This window comes from Thunnus albacares, chromosome 9, assembly GCF_914725855.1.
Source record: "Thunnus albacares chromosome 9, fThuAlb1.1, whole genome shotgun sequence".
NCBI classification, from domain to species: domain Eukaryota; kingdom Metazoa; phylum Chordata; class Actinopteri; order Scombriformes; family Scombridae; genus Thunnus; species Thunnus albacares.
Window position 1 is genome coordinate 17730176 of NC_058114.1, and position 27309 is coordinate 17757484.

The window sequence follows — 27309 nt, forward strand, 5'->3', positions numbered from 1 at the left end:
AAGAAAGAAGTATTAATGGAGACCTTTAGTTAAGTAACTACAATTTTCAGTCAGTCTTTTCACATAGTGTGATGCATTAATGCACAACTGCTTCCCACACTTACACAAACACCCTCACTGAGATGTGCACTTACTTTCCCGTTTGTCGCAGTCTTAGCTAATGTGCCTATTCACACGTTCCTTGTAGTTTTGTGCCCTAACAGACTAAACTAACAGTGCTCTGTGTTTATCTTAGGCCTGAGGGGATTAGGAAAATGTATAAACCTCTGCCTGGTTATCCTCATAATACATCTCCAAATTCCCAGCCAAGTCATCGCTTTAGCCATCAAATCAAAACAATGACAGTGTTATACAGTAATCAAAATAAGCATTGGCCAGTCTGGAGTGTAAAAGCAGGGGAATAGTTTGGCTTCGACGAGGACATATTTAGACCCAGACTCGTCTGGAGTTGAAAGGTTCACTGACACAAGCACAGACCTCCTTTTAAAAAAACAAAGATAGAGGGCTGGATTTACTGTTAATGCAGCAGCAGGAAATTTCTGCCATGGCAAGATGTTTTGGTTATTTTTTTGTGAATATTGATTACAAAACTCATTAAATTTTCTATTTGGGAATGTACTAAGGATGGAGATGCAGGATGTTCCAAGTTATTCACACATCAGCATCTGAGATTTTAGTGCAAGTATAATGCCGAGTAAGGTTTAAAATTATACAACTATACCATTAAAACTTTTACTGCACTACATCTGTCTTTTTTTTACAAACTTATGTAGTGATGCTGTTTTAAGTACATGATTTTCATATTGTTGAGAAGTTGACCCAATTCTATGTATTATTTTAGTTACAGCAGTCAAATCAACCAGCTACTGAATGTTCAAAGACCTGAGATGAACCAACTGCAAAGTCACTTTAGTTCCTTCCCTCGGCACCATCCTATATGAGATTTTTTTAACTGCCGTACTTTTTAAGCACCTTTAAGGTACATGGACCAGAATATTTTCTTCCCCTTGAGATACAATCCTATAAATGTGTCATAACAGCTGGATAAACTAAACAGAAATGATAATATATGAAAAGAGCCAGAACTTGTCAATCCTCAAAGAGCAACATAAATCACTCGACTAGAAAGCAAAAGGTCAACACTTTAATAGTGGGTGTTAACTGCGCTCTCTTTTTGGCATCCTCCATCTCTGAACATATGGACATTTTATTTGAGGGTGACCCTGCAATATTTTTTTTTTTTTTTTACATAAAATGTTCATGCTGAGGCCTATTTTCCTTCCACATGTTCCCAGTTGGGCTAGAGGTAAAACTATTATTCATATCCTATTTGCATCAGTTTAAAACTATCTTCCTTTTGGTCATCTTTCAAGTATCCTGATTCCAACTACTTAAAAGATGTTAAATGAACAGTGACAATGACATCAACCATCTGGGTTTCCCTCTAATGCCACAGGGTCTTGGCTTGTCTGTACCTGATGATGAAGTTTCATCTAATAGCCAAATGTAAGTTCATTACCCGAACTCCTATAATGAGAAGCAGTGTGGTAATCACACTCCAGTGCTGTGCCGGGACACCATTTGAATGCTAAGAGGTCTTTATTAGGGGTGCTCCAGACAGACCTCAGCCTGTCTGATTGACTGTCTGGCTGCCTGTCGGAAAAGAGGAAGGAGGTGACAGCACTTCATGCAGGCTGGGATCAGCATTCTGACTAGCCATTCAGTCAAGTGATGAGTCAAGAAGTCACTTAGACTTGGGGAGACGGCAAGAAGGGCAAGTGTGTGTGAGCCAATTGTGTAGGCGCGTGTGTCTGTCTGTGTGTGATTGTGTGCACACAATTGTGTAGGTGCAAGACCTGGAAATGTGTATATGTGTACATGTTGAATAAAGAGACAGAGGCAGGAAGAGAAACTGGGGGAGTGAAGGAGTAAAGGAGCATTAACAATTCATAAGGGACAAGCTGCAAATCAGAGCTGTTGCTGAGTCATGCTCTGAGGTGGATCTGCTTTGTCTGTGAGGTGACTATTAAAAATTGACACACTCGATGTCTTCCAAGGTCCAAGCTGGAGTTAGAAGAGAAAAAAAATATAAGAGTGTGGGGGGGGGCATGTAAAATGGCTTGCAGTAGGCAAATACGTGCTAATTTGAATTTCAGAAATGTTGCAAAGGTAACTTTGGGGAGTAACAGAAAGAACCTTGCCATTAGACACCACCTCTGATTTCCTTTCTTCCTCTCACTCTATTTTACATATTCTCTCAGTCTTAATTCTTGTGTCTTTATGTTCTCAGAAAATTGGGTATTCTCTTTTGTTTGCTCTCCCTGCAGCAGCATTATTTATTCTCCTGAGAGCTTGGCGCTCTACAGATGACCCCATAAATGTACGCGGAGCTGGCACGGGAATTGTGGGTTGAGTTCCTGGAGGGACAACCCCCTCTCCCTGGCTGTTTGCCTCTTCCTTACCTGTAGTTCCCCAGATGTTGTTTTTCATGCTCCTCCCTGGAGATCTGCTTGCGGACCTGTGCCAGCCGCTCTTTCTACAAAAAAAGAGACAACGAAAAGAAATAAAAGACTAAATCTTTCAGGTGAAAGTCACTGCTACCCCCACCCTGTCTTCTACTAGAAATAGAGAAAGAATGAAGTCTTAAAAAGGAGAAAGATAAGAAAAAGTTGTCTCACCCATCCAGTGAATGATTTATAATTTAGAGGCATTTTTCCACTGACTCTCTTATTAATATGTTACGAAGGTATAATTGTGGAGCTCAGTTGGCCAATTTGAACAAAAGCAGAGAGGAGAGGTTCACTTCAGGACTGGCACTGCACTATCATTGAGTCATTTGTGCCTGCAATAGACCTGAACCTGGCCCCGCACTTCAACCATAGCACCACTCATAGATGAGGTAATGTGCTATGGAGCTAATTTCCTGCCAAAACTTAACAAACACAACATGTTTTACAAACGCCCCACAATTCACTAAAAACCAAAGTGTGGTTTACAAAACACCATTAACAAACTAATGCATTTTGTTGTGCAAAAACAAAATGTACCTATCCAACAAATACACAATATATTTCTAATACATCATGCCTCAGAATAAATACAGCATGTCTTACATGTACAAAAAAATATATCCTACAATATATCCTACAAAGACAAAAAAATATCACATGACTTTTGGCACAATCTTTCTGCCGTGATTGTGCTGAGGATTTTCTCACAAATGTACTGAGTAATTTGCCCTCCACAACAACAAGTGGTGCTATGAGTCAATTTAAACGCACCTCTAAAATAGTGCCTCTGTGCCATCTTTCCTTATTCACGCTAATTATGGCCGTGGCTGATCAAAAGGCTAATCAAAGAGGGTGGGAAGTGTAAAACACTAGTAGCTGCCACTTTTCCCCATATAGATGAGAGAAGCTCATTGACTCCTTCATTTCAAAGGGAAAATAATTAAATAGTATGTTTCTCAGAAAATTGACAAAACGTAGAGTAAGACAAAAGTGAAGCAGAATTCCTTCTCTGCTCTCATTAAAATCTTTCTTGTTTCAGTCTTGAGGAACATGTACAGCACATTGGTGTATTGTTCAGTTGTTTACTGCAGTGAACTTGTCCTGTTAAATAGGAATTTCTATTTTTGTTTTTGTACTAACTGATTAATGTGTCTACTAATGTCTCTGATAATATCTTTGAACACATCTCTGATGAGCACCTGTCCCTGAACTGTGGCTGCCAAGTCAGTGTTCACCTTTTGTTCTCATTTTGGTGTGGCCTAAAAACCTTGAAAGATATCTAATGACTTATCAACAGGGCTCATGACAATACAGTCAAATTGTAGCACCTTGTATAGGTGTTAAGCATCCTAGATGCTCCCCTGTAATTGGTCAGTAGCCAACAGAGCAGAGTGAAGCAGAATTTTTCTCAGCAAATCTTTTATTGAAAATAATAAAGCTTGAACCAAATATAATAGTTAATTTATTTGTGCCTTACCAGTTCTTCTCTCCTTCGCTCTAGTGTGTGACGTTGTTTCTCCCAGTCTGAGGAAGCAGCTGAGAGTTTTTTCATGGAGCCGTGTCCATAGAGCCGTCTCTGAGCCTCTGCCTTTTGCTGAGCCAGGTTGCGTTTTTTATCACTGGCTCTGGATCAATACATAGAAGTACAGGAGTCAGGACAATGCATAAGGAAAGGGTTCAGGCACCATAAGAGTAGACTACCTAAGAACAAAACCACTGATAAACATTTTCTGTTTCTATCCCGTGAAGCTCCGACAACTTTTCCAACAATACTTTGCATCTTTGACTTGTTTCTCTAGCAGAACTGCTGTTGAGAAACAAAGGCAACTGAAATTGATTTGTTTTAAACCGTATAAATATTGTTGCCCTTATTGTTATTTATATCAGGCAGCTATATGTAAAAGTCCTTTTAGAATATTTTAACACTGGATACTACTCAGTAAAGAACAGGCATTATCTGCAGTTAACAGTTTTCATGAATGCTGTCTACTATAATGAAGTATGACAGCATGCAAGTCTCATCCCTACCCGATGGATTGACCTGAATTTGCCTTTTGATCATCACATCATTGTAATGAGGAAGAAAGAAAACAACCCACAAAACACCAAACAATACAGAGATACAATATGGAGCTGAGACACAAACAAACCCACTAACTCAGGATGAACAGGACCAGACAGCTAATTCTGAACAAGGGGGCCATTGCGGTCTAGAGAAAGGGCAATTCATTTTAGTCAATCGCTGGCCCTTTAAATTGGATATTGAGTGCTGTTGGGGAGCTGAGGTTTATCAATGTCCATGCCAGGCCGGGTCTGAATTGATCCCACGTTGATACAGTTGGTGTTGTGAGTAGAGTCATGAGCCGACCCTACCTCTTACACACCACCAACCCCTCCCTTTAGGGAAGCAAAGCCATTACTATATAAGGAGAAAGTGAGCAAGGTAGAACAAAGCCCTTATTCACTCCAGCATGAACATAAGCAGTTTGTCCAGTGGAAAGAGCTCCCCGTCGCCTTTCAAGGCCCCCTACAATTTATTTGTCATGAAATAATCAAATCTCCCCTTTTAATCTGTGGGAACACAGCAAACATCAGCCATGAAACAAATCATTTTGATAAGAGATTTGTTTGTGCTGACTGAAGCTGGGCGGGAGGATGAAGTGAGTTTTTATGTGGGATGGCTGCACCACGCACCACACTTGGCCAAACTAGATCTATGGTGCTGCATGTAATTGATCCATTGTGTGTTTGTGTGTGTGTGTGTGTGTGCATGTGTGTGTGTGTGTGTGTGTGTGTGTGTGTGTGTGTGTGTGTGTGTGTGTGTGTGTCTAGTAGAGTTGAGACTATATTTAGAGCAGTAAGAGGAGGACAAGCACAGAGAGTGAAAGAGAAAAAGAGAGCAGAGATCCAGAGGTCTGGTGTACAATGATCAATCAGTGGACAGACTCATTGTAGCCAGGGGACAGAAAAGCATGCCAACAAACACACACATATACAAGCACACACACTACATATAAAAAACATACATTACACAAGAGTGAATGTATGTGAATGCATCACATAAAGAGGCAAATAAATACACCCACAAAACAAAGAAAAAGAGCATTGCATGAAGCTTTTGTAAATATAAAGAGCAGGGTAAACAATGGAACAGATATAACTTACAGGTAAACATTAGATATTCAAACACACACACACACACACACACACACACAGCATGTCTGATTGAAGGGTGCACAAAGCGCACAATAAAGGCATAGCTTTGTACCATGGCCATTATCTGTTTTTGTATGTACCACAGCAACACCAATACACATTTTTACAAGGACAGCGTTTTTTTGTACAAAGCTAAAATGTCTTGTTACTTTCAGACGAGTGTCACTCGTGTGTCATCAGTCTGAAACCAAAACAAGATGAAGGCTGAATTGTGCCCTGCATCAAAATAATTTCAGAGTCTTCAGGGTTGACAAATAAAGAAAAACTGAAAGAATCGATTGTGATCTTCAAACATTCAGAGCCCTGTAAAATAGTGTTTGACGTAAGCTTTGCCTGCCTCTGCACTTTAAATGTAATGGGGCCCTAGATGGAATTCATGTGTGTCTGATGGTGGAGAACAGTACCTAATGTTGAGGAGTTTGAGAGCATTGAGCAGCACCCCTTTCTTCACATCGTAATCAATCTTCTGATCAGTCCCAAAGCTCGGAGCTCGATTGATCTGCCAGAGAGAAGGGGAGAGAAACATTCAAAGAATATTTTACTTCATCTCATTTTTTTTTTCTTTCTTGTGAATTCAGCAGACAGAAACGCTATGCAATTACAGGAGTAGATTTAGGGCATCTTTGGAAAAAAGAGATCTGTTCCCAGAAGAAGGAGAGGAAAGAGGAAAGAAGAAGGGAGAAAGATGCAAGGGGAGGGTTTTTTTCTCTTTGAAGGACACTTTAGCATGCTTAGCCTTTGCCTAGGCATAAATCCTGTCTAACACTGATGTGTGTATACTGGTGCATGAAGAAAAGGGTATGTTTGCACGCTTGAATGCATGCACACATTGTGTAGGTTAAAGTGTCACCCGATAAGTAACCTTGCCCTTTCAAACACAGTAAGCGGTCCATGACTCTGTAACCTAAGTATGCCAACCACAGCCAGGCACTGCAACACCCATCCATACCACTGCCATCAATAATCTCTTTGTGAGCCCCAGCGCATTACTACAGCGCAGCTCAATGCCATCATATACAATCAACTACACTCAGAAAGAATCAACTGAGTGAGAACAGAATAAGCCACCTGTGATTTGAGGTACAAAAGCCCGAATCACCTGGGGAAAAATTCAAGAGCGGCTTACCTTTTTTAACAGAACAATTTCCAGTACCAGTGCAAGGTATTCAGATATCAGTTATTATACCTGACACAACAAATCAATTCTTCCTTTTTGCTCTTTGTTATGTTCCCTCTGTCTCTCTCCCAAGGTGAGAAAGAGATTGTGTGAGACAACAAAAGGACCAGCAAAAGGAGAGAAGTGCACGGGTAGGGTGAATGAACTGGCAACTGTGATTGGAATGGTGTCTTCCTATGAGGTGACTTCAAATGACAATGCAACAGATGCTCACCAAAAGGTTGGCTCAGGCTGATAAACCTTGATTGTTGAGATAAGTCAGGTCCCCTGCTAACGTCTTTCAAAAGCTCAAACTGTCGATTTTCTTTCCATGTGGGAACAATAGGACGGGTGGCACCTTTTGATGTCATTAGATTTGTAATAGCTTTAATAAAGGTGTATTTGTTTGAAAAGAACAAATACACCATACATTTGAGCAAAAGTAAGTACATGTGAGAATTGTGGATGAATGTCTTCAACACAAAGGGATATGTAAAAGTATATACTGTATCACTAGACAGAACCTCATCCACTAGCAAGGTGCAGACAATGGCCTGATAACATTAGGATAAAAATATAATCCAGGTAGGACCCTGTATAGGGCAGTAGGAACCGAGGAAGCTATATTTAAACCTACAGTGTAGCTGCTGTCATTTTTCATTATTACTGATTTGAACATACAGTATGTATATATAATTGCTAAAAGGTTCTCTGGAAAAGTTTTTTATCAAATATATCTTTATACAGTATACAAGGGCATAGAAGTTTTTACCAGTTGGAAACTTGTTAACTTAGCCATATTGTTTTAACATGCCATCCCTCCCTTTTTTTGTGTTTGGAATCATCTAATTATCTTTGTCACGTTACTATAATGTCTGCCTTACTTTGCACAAATATTGCTTCATCTTTTGGTAGTCTATTGGCTTTCATTATCTCACTTTCATTATCTCTAAAATAATTACTTGATTGATGATATTTACTTTGACTTTTACTTGTTTTTTGTTGTTTTTTTGCATTTACATATACTTGTACATGGATCCGTTTACACATAAGCCAAATGCCAAAATGTATCTGTTTGATGAATAAAAATCACTGCTAATAAGTCTGGAAACGTAGCTGGAAATTTATCCTTCCCAGTAACCTTAATCTGCAGTCAGAGTGAGTATTTGTGTCAGAAACATTATTCATCCTGTTCCTATTCTCCTTTAGAGAAAAGCAGTTGGATACAGTTGAACATATCAAAGCAGCACGACAGCTAATCACAAATCGTAATTTCAGTCACAGAGCAACACTGAGCCAATCAGAAGCTCTATAGTATGTTATAGATCCATTCTACCCGCCAATCAGCATTGTCGGTAAAAAGCGGTGAAATAAAAGAAAAAGAAAACAGCTTGGTGTGCAACATCAGGACATTTGGAACCATCAAGATCTTTTGGCAGAAAATAAGCAACAAAACCCAAAAGCTCCTTTACCAAGACATGCAAAGCGTCTCAAGGGTTGCGGGGGTAGCAGTTAGAAACTCCATCCCTCATTCTCTCCCCGTCTTCTGAACTAGCCATTACTAATCCTGACACAAAGGTGCTTACTGCTGTGTGGCAGATTTGGGAACAGTGTTTTAAGATAATATTTCACAACCACAACCAAGCTTCCAAGAACTGAGAGAGCCACAGTGTTGGCTGTGTTTCCAGCTGTGGGGCAGATAACCCAAAAAGTGGTAACTACTGAATGACCATCCATTTGGATCAATCTAGGCAGGCTTAACTGCATCAGTAAAGCTGCCTCCTACATCAATAGTTACTCCCAAATTGTCCTTCAGCCAGACACTGAAACTCCTACGAAGTTGTTAAAAAAGCAAAAGTGTGAAGTAGGGAATAGGTGAATAAGAGCACACAAGCTTGAGAAACCTTGAGAAATCCCAAGCTGAAGTTTTCTATGTTACCCTGAAGCATCTATACAACCTCCTCTGAGCCTCTTGGGCCATCACTGCTCGAGTCTTCGACTACTTCAGAGCATAGCTCCACAAATACCACAAGTTAGCAACTAAATCTACACCAACATGAGGTGGGTTGGTATGGGCGTGCCTTTGTCGGTGTATGCAAGCACCCACCTGAGTTTTTCTATACAGCAATCTATCAGAAGGAGGGGGAGGTTGTTGATGAATCTCCTCCAGCGCAAAGCAGAAAAAAGGAACAGAGACCCTATCCAACTCTTTCATTCAATAGAAAGAAGTTTACAATACATTCCTCTGTGTGCTGAGGAGGACAGAGCTACGCTTCGACCTACAGTAAGAAAAAAAATTACAAAAGAAAAAGAGGGAAGAGGTCTGTTTTCATTTAAGCACTCGCCGATATGACAGCCACAATGAAAAGAGTATGGCTTTAGTGCGCTGTAGCCTATAGGTAACAGCCAGACTGGCAGTGATCCTGGCGACGGTTGTCTCGTTACTTGTCTTCATTTCTTAGTTTGATTTGTGGTGTCAAGCTGTCACAGGGTAGACTGGCATTGCAACACTTGCTGTCTCTCTTTGCTCTCCTTCAATCTTTCGTCTCTCTCTTTCTGCTCTCTGCCTGTCGCACTCCTCCTCTTCTGGTTAGTTTCTCTTCCCACTCTGTTTCTTGCTGCCTCTCACCCCGTTTTCTGGTCACTTGTGCCTCCCCCCCTGCTTGCTGGCCCTCACTCTCTGGTCGTTACCTCTGTCTTATTCATTTCTCTCTCTGTTTCTGTGTTCTCCTTTTTCTCTCTGGCAGAGGAAGTTGGACTAGTCTGGTCCTAATGAACCCCTGCAGGCTCCCAAAACCCCCACTCTGATTTCCTTAAGTGACTCTGGCAGGGTCTTAAAGAAGCCCTCAGTTGCTCCAAGACGCATTCAATAAAAATGTCAGATGAAAAGATTAGACACTCCTTTTTACTTTGATTCGGTTCAGCATCAGCATCGCATCAGTGTAGCCCAAATATCGCTTGGCCAAACAGCAGAATGCAGGAAAAGAACATATCAGTCAGTAACTTTTCACAGGACAGTTTTATCCTCTTCTGATCATTCAATTAAACATACCGACCCTTTTATTTTCTGCACCTGGAGGTGTGTGACTTTGACGTACAAGTAACCTGCCAATGTTTATGGCAGAGGTTGTGAAATAAAGATTGTGGTAGGGGGCCTTATTACATTTTTTCAATGTCCATTTGGTTTGAATTGTCTGTGAACTGCAGGTCTCTCTAGTGATCTTTATTACAAGTCCTAGAGTACAAACAGAGGGGATGAAGTGCAACTAGCAAATTTTGAATAACCTATTTGATTTGATATAGTTTATTAATTTCCAAGTCGGAAATTCTCTTGACCCTCTGGTTCGGATGCAGGGCCAGTCTGCTAATGTGTGTCCCCCTTCCTGAGCAAGTAAGAATGTAGTGTATTGCTGAAGTATTTCCGGTAAGTAAGTAATGGTTATACAGCGAGATCAAACCTTAACAATAACACTATTATTACATAGCCATAGGCCATTATTCTGCTCCTGCACACTTACAGAGAATAGTCAATTTCACTTCATACTATGGTATGCCCATTGGTCAGATTGCAACTCCGTCCTCCTCTTCATTGTGATAATTTCAATTGAAAATAAAACCAGTAAGAAAAAAATCCTCTCCGATGATCATACGGCTCACTCATTGTTGAAAATGTAGCGGGCATCAAACAGTTTGTGTCTGTGGCCTCTGCTGTGTCACACCGACCCTAATAACATAGCAACAGCAATGGATCAGCAACAATCAGCTGCTTTCTTTCCACAACAAATTGCTTCCCCCCATCGACATCTATTCTGTGTCTGGAATACTCGTCAAACAAGTGCAAGGGCTGCTCGTGATTAATCGGTTCAGAAAAACGAACCCCTCTTATTATTCCTGACAGAGTGTAAACAACCACTGCTTTGACAAGCCTCCCATTCTGCCACGCACACTCGAGGGTATCGGCACAGTTCAACCGCTGTCAGAATGGAGTGTTTGTTGCTGCACAATGGTGGAATGATAAAGGGAGGCAGAAAGGGAGAGAGGGGGGGGAAGCATGAGTAGCAGAGCGACAGAAAGACAGACAGCTGGCCGCCCTGTTAAGTCGCGCTCTTGTTTCAGCCGTCTTATCAATCACTGTTTTGTTCTTTTCGTGCCGTTTTTAGTGGTCCAGTCGGACACAGGGAAACTCTAGCTGAGCTGAGCATGCTGAGCTGCTAGTAAAGGTCCTGGGAGTGAGCAGGCCAACTCAGCCACTAGTCAACCTGACTTGCTTTTTTTTTTTTTTTTTTTTTTTGAAGACACACAGATATACAATCAGACACAACCACAAAAAGCAAAAGGTGCTTCAAAGGTGCACAGAAAAGGTAAGAGTGGGCACATTTAAAGCCAAATCAAGCACTCACAAACATGCAAGAACACATCAATAAAACATACTTGAGGTCCTTGAGGACAGTTGATATGCAAAAATATATCCTCTTTTTCAGTCTCTCACACATTCACACACATAACCACACACTACAGTTCCATATGTCACTCATAAACATGCAATATACAGTACCAGTCAAAAGTTTGGACACACCTTCCCATTCACTTGAATAAGAAAGTGTGTCCAAACTTTTGACTGGTACTGTATATTTTCCATCTCAATCACATGCAAGCACACAAACACAGACACACACACACACACAGACACTGGTACTGCCGTATACATGCCTGATGATAAATGACTAAATGTTGGGGTGTGTTTTCAACTGCCCCATATACGAGGCCTGTGCACTCCTAATTTGATACTTATTCCATGAAATAGTCATGTTGGGGGAAAATGGATGGGGATAGAGACAGACAGTCCCATACATCATTCTAATTATTCTTTAATAAACCTTTTATAAGCCAAAGAGCGGCTTGTAGGTAACTACTGCCACCTAGAGTTCACAAGGGGAAATGCACTCCCTCAGAGCTAAGGACGATATCCATGGACATTTAAATAAGAATGAATCCTACTAAGTGCCACATATTAATCAAAGGCAAAAGGAAAATGAAAGGTGGAAGGGGGCAAGAGAGACTCTGAAAGATAATTGAGTATGTCAAACTGTATGTATTCTCCTCTCCTCATTTTTTTCACCCGGGAATACAAATCATAAATTCAATCACGACTGGAGCAAGCACAGGTAGCAAGTAAATTCCTCCATAATCACCATGAAAACGCAATAATGTTCCACTAGACTGTTGTAGGGGTTAGAAAACATGTCTTAAATTTCCTGAGGAAATATCTGAAAAGCTTGCTAACCTCTAAATCATTCTTCCAAAACTCCTAGTAAAACAGCAACACTTTAAATGGCTACTCTTTAGACTTTTATGAAAAGCTATAAGAACAAACAATTTCCACCTCATTCCGCACAGATGAAATTGAATTTCAGTTGAATGGTTACATAAGTAAGAGCTACTATTTTTTCTGCGCAGGAAAATTAAGAGTATTTTTCAGCAGTTGTAATTCATTTGCAGTTCGTGTCTTTGTGTGAGTAGCGAGAGGAAGGCAAATTAAAAAAAAAAAAAATCCATGTGTGGGTTTCTATGTGTATGTGTGTATCGTGGCATCTGTTTACACTTGCCATCGCAGCTTACTCCCCACAAACACACCCCCAACACAAACACACATACACGTACATTTGCACTCAAAGAAAAGGAAGTCTGGATTATGTTGGCTCTGAGGGAGGGACAGGCAAACCAAACTCATCTTGAAACAATCGGGGACAGAGCACTGAAACAGGGGAAAGTTGCAGGAAGGGAAGGAGGGATGGAGGGAGGGAGGGAGGGGAGGGGGACGGAGGGGTGAAGTATCACCGCCCTTGGGGGAACAGTCCAGATGCAGTCTGTTGGTCTGTTGTCGTAATGCCCATTCACACACACACACACACTGAGACACAAACAAACCCGTGCCACGGTTGACCTAACTATGCCCGCCTCATTAGTTGCCAATCACTCTGCACAACTCGTCCTGAGTAGCAGGAGGGATAGAAAGGCGGGAAGAGATGGATGGCGAGATGGCGGTTAAGTTGCAACCATCAATATTCATTTGAGCTCTGGTGTCCGGTGGGATCTCAACACTGACATGTAAAACACAGTGAAAGTTGGCAGGAGAGGTATCTTCTTATCACGTTTTTGTGTTGTTTATTAAATTGGTCTATTTGTGTGTTTTGAGCAGGATTCCTCCCTGCGTCTCTGGCTGGATAAAAACACAAGCTGCGGGCTGGAGTTTGATTGTAGGCAGATCAGAACCCCCCACACACACACACACACTACAGAGGACTATTAACCGAGGTACAAAGACCACATAGCCACATACATGCACATGCAGACACACACACACATAGAGTAGAAACATTCACTAAAAAACACAGACACACCAGTACTCTTGGTTGCACGCAGTGGCTCTAGTAGCGCACATGTATGTTCATAGTGCAGAGCAAACATACGTACTGTACCTATGTACCCATTCAAACACAGCATGCACTGACGCAGCACAAATCAAGTTTAGCACCCTAACACGCTGACTGTGGCCCTAACAAGCAAGCCGACAAGCCTTTGAGCTGCCTGGAGCCCAGCACAAGAGACAGCTTCGCACAGACCAGGCAGGTTTCTAATTATTCGTGCTTGCTACAAACACTTGTTTCTTCTTATTTAGAGTTGACCAGCTGGAGCTTTTTTTATACTGTGTGTGGGGGGAACGGCAAAAAAAAAAAAGAAAAAGAAAAAGAAAAAGAAAAAAGTGAAGTGAGCTGGAGACTATAATGAGGCTGGGCCTCAATCCACCGGTCCTTGTGTTGGGTTCCATGGACACCCATCGGGACCTCATGAGAATGATCAATTGTGCTCTTTGTCGGTTTCTGTTTCAGATATAAAGGGTGGAGCATTTTTTGTGTATATATTCCTCTTCTCCTCGCCCATCACCCACCGAACCTCTAGTAATATTTTTCCCATTTTCCTCACTCCATTTGACATTATTTGTCATGCCGGCTTACAGCACACGGGCCCTGGATAGACTTGAGAGAAAGAGGGGTGGAGGTGTTGCAGGGGTGATAATGCTGTCCCACTGCTATATTTTGCCACTGAGTAAATGCACTCCTTATGACTTACACTGGATTTGGAAACGCGTGCTGTTCTCTTTGACCCACACACCCCAAATTGAAGACAACACCACATGCTAGCAGAATTTATGAGTAAAGCCAGTGTCATGATGCTGTTCATGAACTAAAATGAATATATATGCATTTCTGCATTGATTATTTTTTCCTTGCATGTTTGTTTTGCTTTTATTTTTATTTTGCTCTCGAAAGACAAAGAAAACACTCAATGAAGCCCTCAAAGCAAATGCCTTGGCACTGACAATACAAACCACAGTCTGTGCAGTCTGTGTGCGCGTGCGTGTGTGTGTGTGTGTGTGTGTGTCTGCGCGAAGTGAGGATCACGGCTCAATGAAACGCCTTTCCTATACGAGTCACAGATGCTGTCTGGGCTGGTTTAATGAAAGTGAACGTCTCGGGTTACGCCATTTGAGCAAGTGTGCATGTACATTCGTGCGCGCCTATGTAGTGCTGATAGTCTGAATGTCAATAGGAGGTAAAACTTGTGTTGAAAACCCTGATGAATTGAGATAAGGATCACACAAAAGCCTGTCTCTCTCCTTTTTCTTTCTCCTCTCTCCTTTCTATACTTGCTGACCACAATGTGCCTGTTTGATGCCTGGCCTTGGTTTGAGAAGCATCACTCTTGCCTTCTCTGTTTTCACCCCTGTGACAAGCTATTTGGCAGGTGTGCACTGGTCTGTGAGTATCCGTATTCGTTATCAGCATATTTGCAACAATTTCTCTTTGTGCTTGTCTGCTTAAAAAGAGCCTGTGTATGGTGTCATGAACAGAGTTTTTTTTACAATACCAAGATAAAAGCAAAGACGTCCTCTAATCACAGGAGTTTGGAGGTGCACAATTTTAAATACCTTGTCTAGTAAAAAAAAAACAAAATTCTGACTATTTTCTGTGGGTATAATTGGAGGATGTGAGAGGCAATCATGTTCCTTTTACCTCCGCATTCTCCTACACGGACTCAGAAAATGGCAGACAAAAATACAAATACAAAAGGCAGGATTAATGTCATTTGACAGTTTCTTATATATGATACCATCTAGCTTTCAGGTATCTGACTGGCTTTCAGTTTACACAGGTTGAACTTTCATTTCCTGGCTGCAAGTTTGCATGTCCAACAACCAACTTTGACGTTTTAAAGAGTAAAAGAGGAAGACAGTCGGAACAGCAGTCTGGGTAAAGCCCCAACGAGGCGTGGCACACATAATTCACAGTGACACCAATAAGGAAACCTGAGAGGTGAAGTCCACAGATTCAAAACAAACCTGTGAGACCTAGATTATGTTTCAATTCCTGACACAATTTTTACTGTTTTGGAACTCAAGGGAGTGACAAAAAAAAATGGTGAAATACGGTGAAATAGATTCAATTTACCACAAAATGTTGCAGTGATCTGCTGAAAAAATTAATTTGGACCTGAGGGCTTGCCATAGGGTACGGTTTGTGGCAACCAGCCTATGGGCCCGGCTGCGTGTTGCGTCCCTGCTGAATAGGAATGAACATCGACAGGCTAAAGTGGTAATAAAGTTATTTTCAGGCTTGACAGCCTGCGCAGTGAGGATTTGAGAAGGGGTCTCTATGCTTGCAACTATCCCCTGACTAATCAGTTGAATTTTGGAAATAAATGATTGTTGCTGTAAATGTTGCGTGAAAGAGAATCAGGGTTGTGCGTGTGTATGTGTGTATGTGTGTATGTGTGCGTGGGATGTTAATTGATGAGAGTTATAGAGAGCTGCTAGTAGCACAGGGGGGATCATTACCGCTGGAGTGGAACAACTGCATTCACGGCTGTTTGCCATGTCTCATACACATTTACACTCACACTCACTGTCACACTGCAACAGCAGTCAAAAGGAACACCACTCTGGCTCTCTATTGTACATCCTTTTGTCATATAGTACAAATGCTCAGTCACACAAAAAGAGTCAGGTAGGGTAATTATAACACCCTAATTCCATGATCACTCTTCTGAAAACACCAACCGACTATCAAATGTCATTCTTTTTTTTTTTTCCTCCAAATCATAGGCTTTTGTAAATTGCAAGATTTATTTTGGGTTGGCATGATAGGGAAAAACAAACAATTATCCCAAAGGCATTTCCCATTTTTGAGACAATTTGTGGAAAAAGAGGGGGGAAAAGGCGCACAGCCACTTTGGGTTAAAGGATTTAGGTCACGCTTTAACTGACTGGCTGACATAAAAACAGTGAGACAGAAATCCTGGAGTGGACTCTGAAGTAGAATCCTACTCCTGAATGATTGACACTTGAGAGACTGACACTGAATGAGGGGCGGGCGTCTTGCTAGTCAACTTGCCGCCCTGACCTATATTTTCATACCCTGCCTCTGTGTGTGTGTGTGTGTATGTGCGTGCATGTATATATGTGTGTGTGTGTGTGTGTGTGTGTGTGTGTGCCTTTGGAAGAGGAAGAGGTGTCTTTGTCTTGGCTTTCTGTGCATGCTTCTATTTCTACACCTATATGTGGGTGTATATAAAGGCACACGTGCATGTAACTGTGTTTGTACGTTTGTGGTTGTGTGTCTGCCTAAATAAGAGTGTGTACATGCATGTTTGTGACTTTGTAAGTTCCTTTGATTTTATATAGGAATGTGTCTCTCCTTGTGTTCAGGGGTGCATAAATACATACTTGAGACTGTGCGGGTGTTTGTGTGTGTTTCGGTGCACCAGGGACGAGAGTGTGTAAGCAAAATCAGTGTGTGTTTATGCTTTCTGTCAGTGTGAGGCAGAGTCTTCCTCTCTCCAGCTGATGGCACATTACTTCAGTTTAGGAGCCGCTGTCACTTTAGTAGCAGCATAGACAGGTGAAACTCCACAGACTGCGGCCATTCTTTTTCTGACACACACGAACACACACACACACACTCAAATACAATTTTATAAAGTACAGTAGTATGACGCCTACTGCACATTCATAATTTTCCGGTGTTTTTATGAATACAAAAACATTTTTATGAAATTACATGAAATATTGTTTAAAAATGAAAATTCAAAATACTCAATTATTTTTTTAATTAAATGTATTATAATTACCTTTTTAGAGCAAATAGAAAATAACAAATTAATAAGATAGGTCTCCCTTTAAATAACATAAAAACACCTCTTTTGTATTTTAAAAAAATTAAATGCGGTTTTTGACAGCAACAACAAGTACACACACACATACGGAGTTGTACCTCCAGTAGCCAGGGTTTGAGTTTGCGGTCCAGGATGATGTCAAAGCCCAGGACCTCAAAGCAGACACTGTCGCTCCCTGGTGGTTGGCCGGGGCGACACATGCGGTAGGCGTGCAGTACATGAGGCTCAGCTACTATTAACGTCTTCACAACCAGCTCCTGGCAGGGCATACACGAACACAAAGAGAGAGAGAGCGAGAATCACCAAGCTGAACCGACACAAAGAAAGAATAAAAATCTCACGTTTTTATTTAGTCAGTTTCATTCATCCTAAAAAGCCACAGGCTGGAATTTTTAGTTCCTGATTAAAGGTCTTAAACTGAAAATGGTACAATTACAAGTCCAACTTTAATTGCAGGTTGCAACTGCAGACTAATAACAGCACCTTTAGATTTAGAACTAGACTCAATGGAGTAATAATAAGTAAACAATTGAGCAATCATGACACATAGACCTGTAACCTACAGACCGTCTTTACAGAGGTAGTTCGACACAATCAATGACATTTTTCCTGTGCTTTAAGACATTCTGGCAGTTTGAAAGCCAAGGAGATACACAAAGTGTTACTGGCACAGAATCTTTTGAATTTCACTCACACACAGACTTATTCCAACGTTGGTGGTGGTCCATCTGTGTGGCTAGTGGCTCCCAATCTGTGTGCATGTGCATGTTTGCACTTATGTTTGCTGGCTGCTACCTGCCTGCCTACTCCCACTGTGCAACTGGGGTAAACATACTCACTCTGACACACATACTCTGCACAAAGCTTCCCACCAGTCAAGCCCCACACAGTGCTGCTGGCCTGCAGTGTGCCCAGACCAGTCTGACTGCTGGGTGCAGGAGAGGGGTACGGTGGTCTGGCCCTGGCCTGATAAGGCGGCAGCCCCCCGCCACCCTTTTCTATCTGTCTGTCGCTCACACACCTACCTCCATCTGTCCATCCATCCCCCCGTCCGAACCACAGGCTTCACAGTACAAACACCTGCTCCCACTACCTCTGTTGTTGCCCTAAGTCCCCTGCACTGGCTGGTGTGTATGTGTTTGCGTGTCTTTGTCCCTCCCCCCATCAACTCATTCCTTATCCCGAGCCCCCAGCATTGGCCACTGCCTAGCACTTTGTATGTGTGTACATGTATGCACGTGTGCCTGTCTTTTGTTAGCTTTGAGCTTAAATTGTTTTATAAGCCTCTAAATTTTTTTTATCCTTTTATTTTTTTAAATTTCACTTGCATACATTTGTACATTATTTCAACAATTGTGCATGCAGGTAAAATTTATTCATTTAATAGCATCTTTCACTTGTGAAACAATGGTGCTTATAGTGAGGTCTTTTCCTGATGGGGGTTCCTTGGTTCAGTTGATATTGTAGTATCACTGACAATATGGAGAATATATAGTACCAGTCAAAAGTCTGGACACACTTTCTCATTCAAGTGAATGAGAAGGTACATACAGATAGTAATGCGTATAATGCTTCTCTGTTAACGCAAGAACTCGTTGCCTTTATATAAGCGTTTATGTGCCAAATTTTTCTGCAATCCACTAAAGTGATTTATTATTTGGTCAATATAAATATATGCATGAGAATTCTTCAAAGCTATTTTCTGAAACCCTGCATTTTAATTGATAACTGTATTAACTGTAGGACAAAGATGATCACTTGGGATATTTTATTTTTCCAAGTGGCATAAAAATTCTTACTTTTTTTTGTTTCTGAGTAGATCTAATGGATCAGAAAAGGATCACTAATGGCCCTCAAATGAGTACCATGCAAATTGACCAAGTGTAACTATTTCACACTGACCAGCAAACTAAGAGGAACAGACCTAAATGTCTTTAGTCTTTGGCAAGGCCACGCATTTAAACTACAAGCTACAATTGCTGCCCAACTATATTTTTTATCCAATTTTTTTTGCAAGTGTGTGTGTGTATTAGAAAATATAAAATCCATAACTAACCCATTTGTAGTCAGAAACTGCTCTCAAAATTACACCCATATAAAAAAGCTGCGGATTTGCTGGTCAAACCCTGGATACTCTGCCCCTCATCAATAATACTGCAATATGAAATAGATGCCAGTATTTCACATGAAAAAAAAAAAAACATGACATTCTTAAACCCCACAGACAATCTTTCTGGCAAACGAACTGTCTGACTCTTACTCTGACCGTGACTGTTGGCAAAAAGAGTCAGGGCAGCTCGCTATGTCTGTACGGGAACAAAATGTAAAAGGAGAGATGAAATGCGAAGGAGAGAGGAGAGTGAGCAGAGAGCAGAGAGCATAAATACAGAGTTGAAACAAAGCACGGTGTGTGAGTGCGAACTGACAGCACTAACACCAAAGTGGGGCAACTTCGGAAGAAAGGGCAGAAAAAAAGCCAAGAGAGCAAAGGAAGAGAGCAGTCTGGCTAAGTCAGAGGGTGACGCTTTGGTGTGTCACAGAGGGACAGGACAGATGAGAGAGAAAGAATCAGAAGTGAAGGAAAGGAAGGGGAAATTTTAACGCAGTGACAAAATGGAGCACACAGAGAGATTGTACAACATGGATAAGAGAGGACTAAGAACGAGGAAATGTTACTTAATTTAACCCATCAGGTAAAGCACGGGCCACATTACCTTGTCTTAAATGCCGCTTTGTTAAACAGAAACATAAAAAAGAGAAATCTGATTGAAAGAAGAAATAAAAGATTGCCTTGAGCAGAGTATAATAACCAATGAGATTTGATTTTGAGGTTGCATGCTGGTAGCACAGAGACAGAGAACAAGCACTGAGGGACTATACAACCCAAATGACTAAAGACAGAGGGACTAAAAGTCAAGGTCAAGAAGAACGAAACAGAAAAGAACAGCACCAGGGCTAAAGAAATGGGTATAAATGAGTAACTCAGAGTAGTAAGAGTAAGACAAAAGGGCACACAACAGTGTGTTGTAAGTAAGAAGAACAAATCAGCTTCAGGAAGTAAAAGAATCATCCAAACAGACATTGATAAAAGAAAATGAACAAGGTAAAGGTGTTTTATGAGCTGGGAGTAGTGCCAGATAGGAAGAGCTCACCCTCAAGGAATGATGTTTTCACCAAGCTCTTCCAGAAGTTAAACAAAGCTCTGAAGCTCACTGAATTACTGTCATAACAAATCATATCAAACCTTTACTGGTCCACTTGTGTTTTGTGTGCAGGCGTGTGTTGGTTAGTTGGTTAGTGTGTATATGTGAGTATTCGCTTACAGATTACACTTGCGGATGTATGCATGTGTTGTTTGCATTTGTGGTGTATTTGTTATCATACCCAACATCCTTTCTTTGGTGGAAGCACACATCTGTTGTGATATGTCTGCATGTAACTGTGTATCTGTGTTTGCATGTGTTTGGGTAGACTACCCACGTACAGAGACATCTCCCCAAAATTTGGCCACGTCGTAGTCGTTGGTGCGGAGGAACTCTGTGAACCAACTGATGGATCTCTTGCTGCCTTTGTCCACGGTCTCATCTCGCTCAAAGTTCTCATTGTGTTTGTTGACTGAGTAGTTGGTCAGATGCATGTAGAGCTGGCTCTGTGAAGACAAGCATTAGACATTAGCATGTTGACTAACAATTTACTAACTTTATTTAATTTTACAGCAGTGCAACAACTTTATGAGATAGCTCTTACATGGAAACAGATCTAAAAGGACGATTTTAGATACTAAATGCACTGGACACATTACTACTGTCATATGAATGATAACAAAATAAGCCTTGCCCTTTTCTTTAATATTGAAAAATAGAGTACATTTAATAGCAATTCGACTATATGTGGTCAAAATGAGTGAAAGGTTTTTGGCGTACTTGTAAATGACCTTCTTTATAAGTTCTGACCATAGTAAAAATCCAATGTCATAGCAATCGCAGATCATATTATCACCAGATGGCATGTTTTGATCGTTGTTGCATAAAAAATATTCTTTTCTTCTTTCTCCTAGATTCCTTTATTAACTAAGTTGATGAAGAAATTAAGCTTTTTTTCCACATACTTCATACTCCCAGATGCATCCATACCATAATACAAATAACTACTAATAACTTCACTGAAGCATGGGAGAGGGCAGTGCAACACCAAATACAACGAAATGTAATTTTCATACATAGTGTACATATTGTATATTGTACCTAAATAGCTATGGTACCTATGATGTAGCTCTTAACTTTAATTATACCTTCATCAGTGGTGATAATCATCACAGATAACAACATACTTAAGGGTGTTTCGTGCTTTTATCCCTACAGAGCACATACCTACGATGTAATGTAAAACATTTTCTCCAAAGTAATATGGTTAGACAAGAATAAAAGGCAAAAGCAAAAGCATCACAAACTGCCCCCTTGGCAACAACTAAAGGAGGTAAGAAATGGTGCAGTAAAAAAAATAAAGAACAGCTTGCTGTGCTGTACGGGAATTATCAACGTTGTATTTTAAAATGTTTCTCAGGCGATGCTCTTGTGGGAATGACGGATAATGAGTCAACAGCAGAGCAAGTTTACAATCATACATCACTAAACTCTCAAGCATTCAGTGATAAGAGGAGTCAGAGCGCTAGTGCACCACAGTTCCCACAGTGCATGGCTAAAATGCATCATCGAGTGGTTGACTATTACTAGCCATTGTGTAAACCCTGTTGTATCCCCCCTCTTTAAACACTATCTCTCACAGTTGAAGACAATACATCCTTGTCCTTAGCCTACAAGGTAATAACGCTGTGACCGCAGGCCACTCCAGCTCCTGATGGCTGTCTGGAAGCCACTCTCTGTGGGATTGAACATCCATCTCCATGGCATGACTCACTCCATCATGTGTCACAGACTGGGTAAGACAATACACACTTGTGTCACAGGAGGGGTGCGGCGTGTCTATGTGTGTGTGTGTGTAGATAAGCATCATGCTTGATAGGAAGCTGTTGTGTTTGTGTGTGTTTGTGTGTGTGTGTTTGTGTATACATCCCATCATCAGCAACAGACTGTGCTTCAGCAGGTGCAGAACCTCAAGGCAAATATGAGCGGCTTGATATTACAGGGGACATCTGGCATGTGGACATTTACGCTCAGCTGTGTGCATACAGTATGCCTGCACATTCTGTGTGTGTGTGTGTTTGTGTGTGTGTGAGGGTGGAGGTGTTGAGCAATACAGCCTTGCAGTTTTCTGCATTTGGACATCGTTTAACCGTGTGCATGAGAACATGTTTTTGTGATCATATGAAAGTTATAGTCTTTCCTAACTCCGTCCTCCTGTGTATTAGTGTATCTTATTTTCATTATGTTGAGTTGTACATGCCCGTGACTCCAGTTCAAGGGAGTGCATGGCAAACTCATTGTTCTGTGTATGTACTTCTATCTCATCTGTCTTTCTGACTCACCTAACTGGCCATACACTAAGTACTGTTTGTATTTTCGAACAGAAATCATTTGTATATACATTTACAGCTCATCAAACTGGCCTTGTGCACAGATAGTACACAGACAAAGATGCATGTATTGTTATTAGCTACAAGGTATGTGTATATGGCCATGTGTGTCTGACTCACCAGGTTGGCCTCGCTGGGTGCGTGGTACTTCTCGGTACCCATGCGCACCAGGCCGTCGTTGTAGAGGAAAATGCGAAGCGGATCACAGGAAGTGACAAGGATGTAGATGCGCAGATCAAACTTGTAGCCCTCCATCAGGAAGGGTTTGTCCAGGTACTCCTGAACGATAAAGTGCTCCTGGGCTGGCAGCTTCTCACAGTTACGGATAAGCGAGATCCTGGATAGACAGAAACTTTATTAATCCTCAGGGGGGAAATTGGGGTGTCGTCAGCAGCATAATAAAATATGGCATGGGAAAGACAAAAAAGATAATTAAAAAAATGATAGATGAGAGCACAGCAGGGACCGTGAACATGACTGATGACATTGGCACTGTCTTATATACATGTTGAGCAAAAAATTGAGCCAAACAGTATACAGATTTTATAAGTTTCAGCACAATATTTCATTTCATTCAATGTCATCGAGGAACATTGAGAACATATTTCTGATATTTCTGGGGTACCACATCTAGCTATTCTGGTGATACTTTCAATCTTTACATCCCAAGATTGACTTTGCCCTGCTTCTGTTTTTTTTTAAAGCAATGGGTAATAAGCATAACGTTCTAAATGAGCAATAGATGCAGTCGGAGGGAGAAGATATGTTCTTACTGTGCATGGTATGAGTCTAATTTACATTAAAGTTGTTTAGCCCTTAAGAGCGAAAGGGTCAGAGATATGGTGCCCTGATGGTATTCATGTGACCTTGCACTGCTACAAAGCGTTCACTGAAAACATATGTAAATGAGTGCACTCAGCATGCCTCAGGTCTAGTTTGAGCAGGACAAGCTGTTTGGCTCTGTGGGGCATAGGATTTTCCCAAAATTTTGTTACTCTGTTCATTACCTAGCCCTATAAACAAAACAGTTGAAAAATAAATGTACAAAAAACAGACAGGTACAACACAAATGCTGGTTTGTCTGAGCAAAACTCTGCAAGCATCTGGAGAACATTGTAATTTTCTAAAGCCAAACTCCACTCTGTCTGAATGGCACAGTGCATCAAATGCTGTTGCAGGGTCTTTCAGCTGTGTGTGGGTTAATAGGAGCAGACATTGCGCTTCGATTCAACCTCCCCTCTAATTCATTTGCTTTGGTCTCATGTCACTGGCACTCAGGCCTTATAGTACGCAGACCATTGCTAGCTGTACTCAAGAATGAGCTGTCTTAGTCTGTGCGCATCCATGTGACTGTGCACGCGAGAGTGAGGGGCAACGTTTTCAAAACTTTTTTGCGTGTGAGAGTGTGTATGCCTGTCCATATGTATGTGGGTGTAAGTATGTGTGTGTAGGGAGGGTGAGGGGTCGTTGTTAAACAATCTCCCACTATGTACAAGCAACGCGACTGACCTATATCACCATCACTCATAGTTAAGGCGGACTTTTCCTAAATTGGTTGCATGCACAGTCTGGAAGGCTCCATTCTACGCATGCAAGCAGAGACACCACACACACAAACACAATATTTGGTCAAGATGTAAAGACTTGATTGTTCAAAAAGTACAGTTTGAACTATTGAGATATTGTGGCACCAAGCCACCAGAGGGCAAACATTGCTCTGCTTTGTGGCTTGGTGTAATCACAGCCAGAACTTACAGTATGCCGGGAACAGTGCAGTCTATGTTGTTATAATTTAGCCAAATAATTCACCAGTTCAGTTAGCTCTAATGATGCACAAACATGGAAGCGTTGTTGCTGAGCTTCTAGGGAAGCTTTATTTACCAAAAATCCAAGAGGAGATATGAGAATCTAGGTCAGGTGTTGGCTTTCAGATTATGATGAAGGTCTTAGTTCAGAGTTCTTCCCTTCAGATAAAACCTTCCCAGCTAGATCTGCTTGAGCATGATGTTGTTGTTACTCTGGGTTTATCAGTCACTCCTCAGCACCACTTGCTCTTGCCAACTGAGACTGCTGTATTATAAGGCAGCACTTCATTGGGCTGCTTATCACTGCACTTGAACAGAAAAGAACAGGGAGAAGTTGATGGGATCCTGACCGACGATGTGAGGGGGCCTCCTAACAGGCAGACAGCAAGCTGAATGATGAGGACAGGGTTAACAGTGTTAGTTAGTCGAGGAGGAGTAGCTGAGGAGAAGACGACATGATTGATGAGCTGGGGTGTCAGATAATCACGGCCCACTCTCCCCTGCCTATTTAATTTGGCACCAGAGGGGATCTCACCTTTTTAAGCCCCGCACGCGCTTTTATTTTGCTTCCCTTATAACAAGCTGCGCTTCAGACAAAAACAATAACTTCATTTAGTTGGCCGACGGAAAAATAAATTACAGGGGGTAGATATAACTTAATTTCCTGCCGCGTCACACCATGCAAAAAAATAGAGAAAAATCTAATCTTGTGAGCCACCCGCCGTTGAGTGGTCGAGCTAAACTCATCATCTTTCATATTCTTAATGTATTGCAATAATTCAGCGTTTGCTGCCTTTTATTGTTTAATAAATAAGGGCTTAGTGCAGCATGGAGTTATAAGTAATGCTCACATTATACCAGAAAGGACAAATTCAAAGAGAATTAGAGGGAGAGGTGAAGCACGCTGAGCTATTTGTACTTCAATATCCCCATCTATTGGTGCCAGTGATGAATGCAATCCAAACTATTTCTTCTTACATGCACTTGAGGGATAATATTTTTTCAAAGAATAAAAAGTCAAAAAGAGTGCTTAAAAATTGTTTTGTAATCTGAGCAGTTTCAGCATCAGCTATGTGCAATGTGCAAAGCAAAAACAAATTTTCAGAAGACAGCATATTTTAGCCAAATCATAATATTCACTGTTTGGCCTGTCTTTTGTCTCATATTTTATCTTATGAAACAGTCGAGGTTTTTTGCCACCCAAACAATCAGTGTTTGGGTGACAAAAAAGCCTAAATGTCCCTTTCCCCAGGGAGCTTCCTAACTTCCATTAACTCATCTTGGTAATGAGATGTAATCCCTCCAGCGTGTCTTGGCTCTGCCCAAGGGTCTATTTCCAATCAGTGCATCCTTTAAACACCTCCAAAGGGAGGCAGCCAGGAGAATTAAGGTGACCAAACCAACTGGATTATTTTAAAGCAAAAGGAGCCTCAAAATCAATACCAAAGTCCTCTATCAAACAGAGTGAGGCTCCCCACACTCATCCAGGTATATTATGTTCAGTTGTGTTGATGGTGACAGAGGGGAGTTGATTTAACTCTTTGGTCACTTTTAAGACTGTAGTTGTGATGTTGAGTTGGACTACATATTCTTCTGGCGTGTTTCTTAATTTTTATTTTGATTTACACAAAATTGGGGTGAATATTAGTAACACCTCTCAATATAATGCCAAGAAAAGAACACTATGGGCTCAAAAATAACTTGAGTTGTATCAACACTTCTCTGACTTCATCAACAAAAACAAAAACTGCTTTGAATGCTGGGATTTTGCTTTTTTATGGGCATACCTAATAAACTGGTAAGTCTAAGGAGTTTACGTCACGCTTGCTTGCACTTCAGGACAAATTGTATTTGGTGCTGATTCTCTAAATACTTCATGTCTTCAACTGTCAGAGTAGTGAAAACATACCATGGAAATGTGATATCACAACCTGAGATGGGCTCTTACCCCATGGGACTAAAAGTATGAAATATGCATTCAGTACCACGGCTTGTCCATCTTTTGATAAAGAGATGCTATTGAGAGACAGAGTTCCCTGCAGCTGCCATCTTGGTCCATTTTCTACTCTGACTGGTCACTGCTGATGGTGCCTCATAAAGGAATCCAATAATCACATGCAGAGACCTTCAGGGAAGGAACTACAGTAACTGCCAGGGACCATGTGTGTATGCATGTGTGTGTCCACTGGTAGCGATAACCTCTGATTTATGGTGAGTGTGACCATCGAGGACAATGAGGCCAACAATGAGATTCACCACACCCTCTCAGCTCAAATACTCAATCTGGTCCCAGCCATAATGCTATTTCCATAGACACCCATGTCAGGGTCACAAACCTCTTGTTGGCTTGTTTTGTTGTGTTTGTCCTCTATTTGTTTTACTTCTAATTTCCTCTTTCACTCACTCACTCTCTTCCTTTTTATCCTCTCCTTTAAGTCGTTCTCTCCTTCACCCTCTTGTCCCGGCCCCCTGTCAGTCTTATAGTCAGTGTGTTAGATTGCTCTGGGGCACTTGCTAGCTTCTGACCTACCCGTGACCCATGGCTCCGTTGGCAGGTTTGACAATAAAGGTCTTCTGCTTGCGTTTCCTGCGTAGCTCCTTGACATAGTTCTGAAACTGAGTGTACTCGGCGGGGAAGATCCAAGTTTTGGGTATGAAGCTGTACTCTTGAGGCTGGCACTTGATCATTCTGGAACAAAGAGTGTGTGTGAGATTAAGGTGATTAAATTCAAGAAACACCTTGTTCTTCTTTCCTAACAACAACATTTTATACTTTTAGATGAATTTGTACTTTTTCCTGTGCTTTTCCAGCAGTAACATTATTAGTTGCATTTTGTATTTCAAAAGATGCAATTT

General features: G+C 41.2%; 1 protein-coding gene across 3 annotated transcripts in view; it reads right to left on the bottom strand.

Moving 5' to 3' along the window:
* Nucleotides 1–27309, bottom strand: part of ttll7 (tubulin tyrosine ligase-like family, member 7) — a 76596-nt gene that overhangs the window by 36758 nt on the left and 12529 nt on the right. For all 3 annotated transcript variants that reach the window (XM_044361466.1, XM_044361465.1, XM_044361467.1), the window contains 7 exons: nucleotides 26984–27142; nucleotides 22769–22985; nucleotides 20600–20764; nucleotides 17214–17372; nucleotides 6131–6225; nucleotides 3988–4135; nucleotides 2463–2536 (listed from right to left, as the gene is read on the bottom strand). In XM_044361466.1, the coding sequence (XP_044217401.1) occupies nucleotides 2463–2536; nucleotides 3988–4135; nucleotides 6131–6225; nucleotides 17214–17372; nucleotides 20600–20764; nucleotides 22769–22985; nucleotides 26984–27142 (1017 nt within the window). The remainder of the gene's footprint in view (nucleotides 1–2462; nucleotides 2537–3987; nucleotides 4136–6130; nucleotides 6226–17213; nucleotides 17373–20599; nucleotides 20765–22768; nucleotides 22986–26983; nucleotides 27143–27309) is intronic.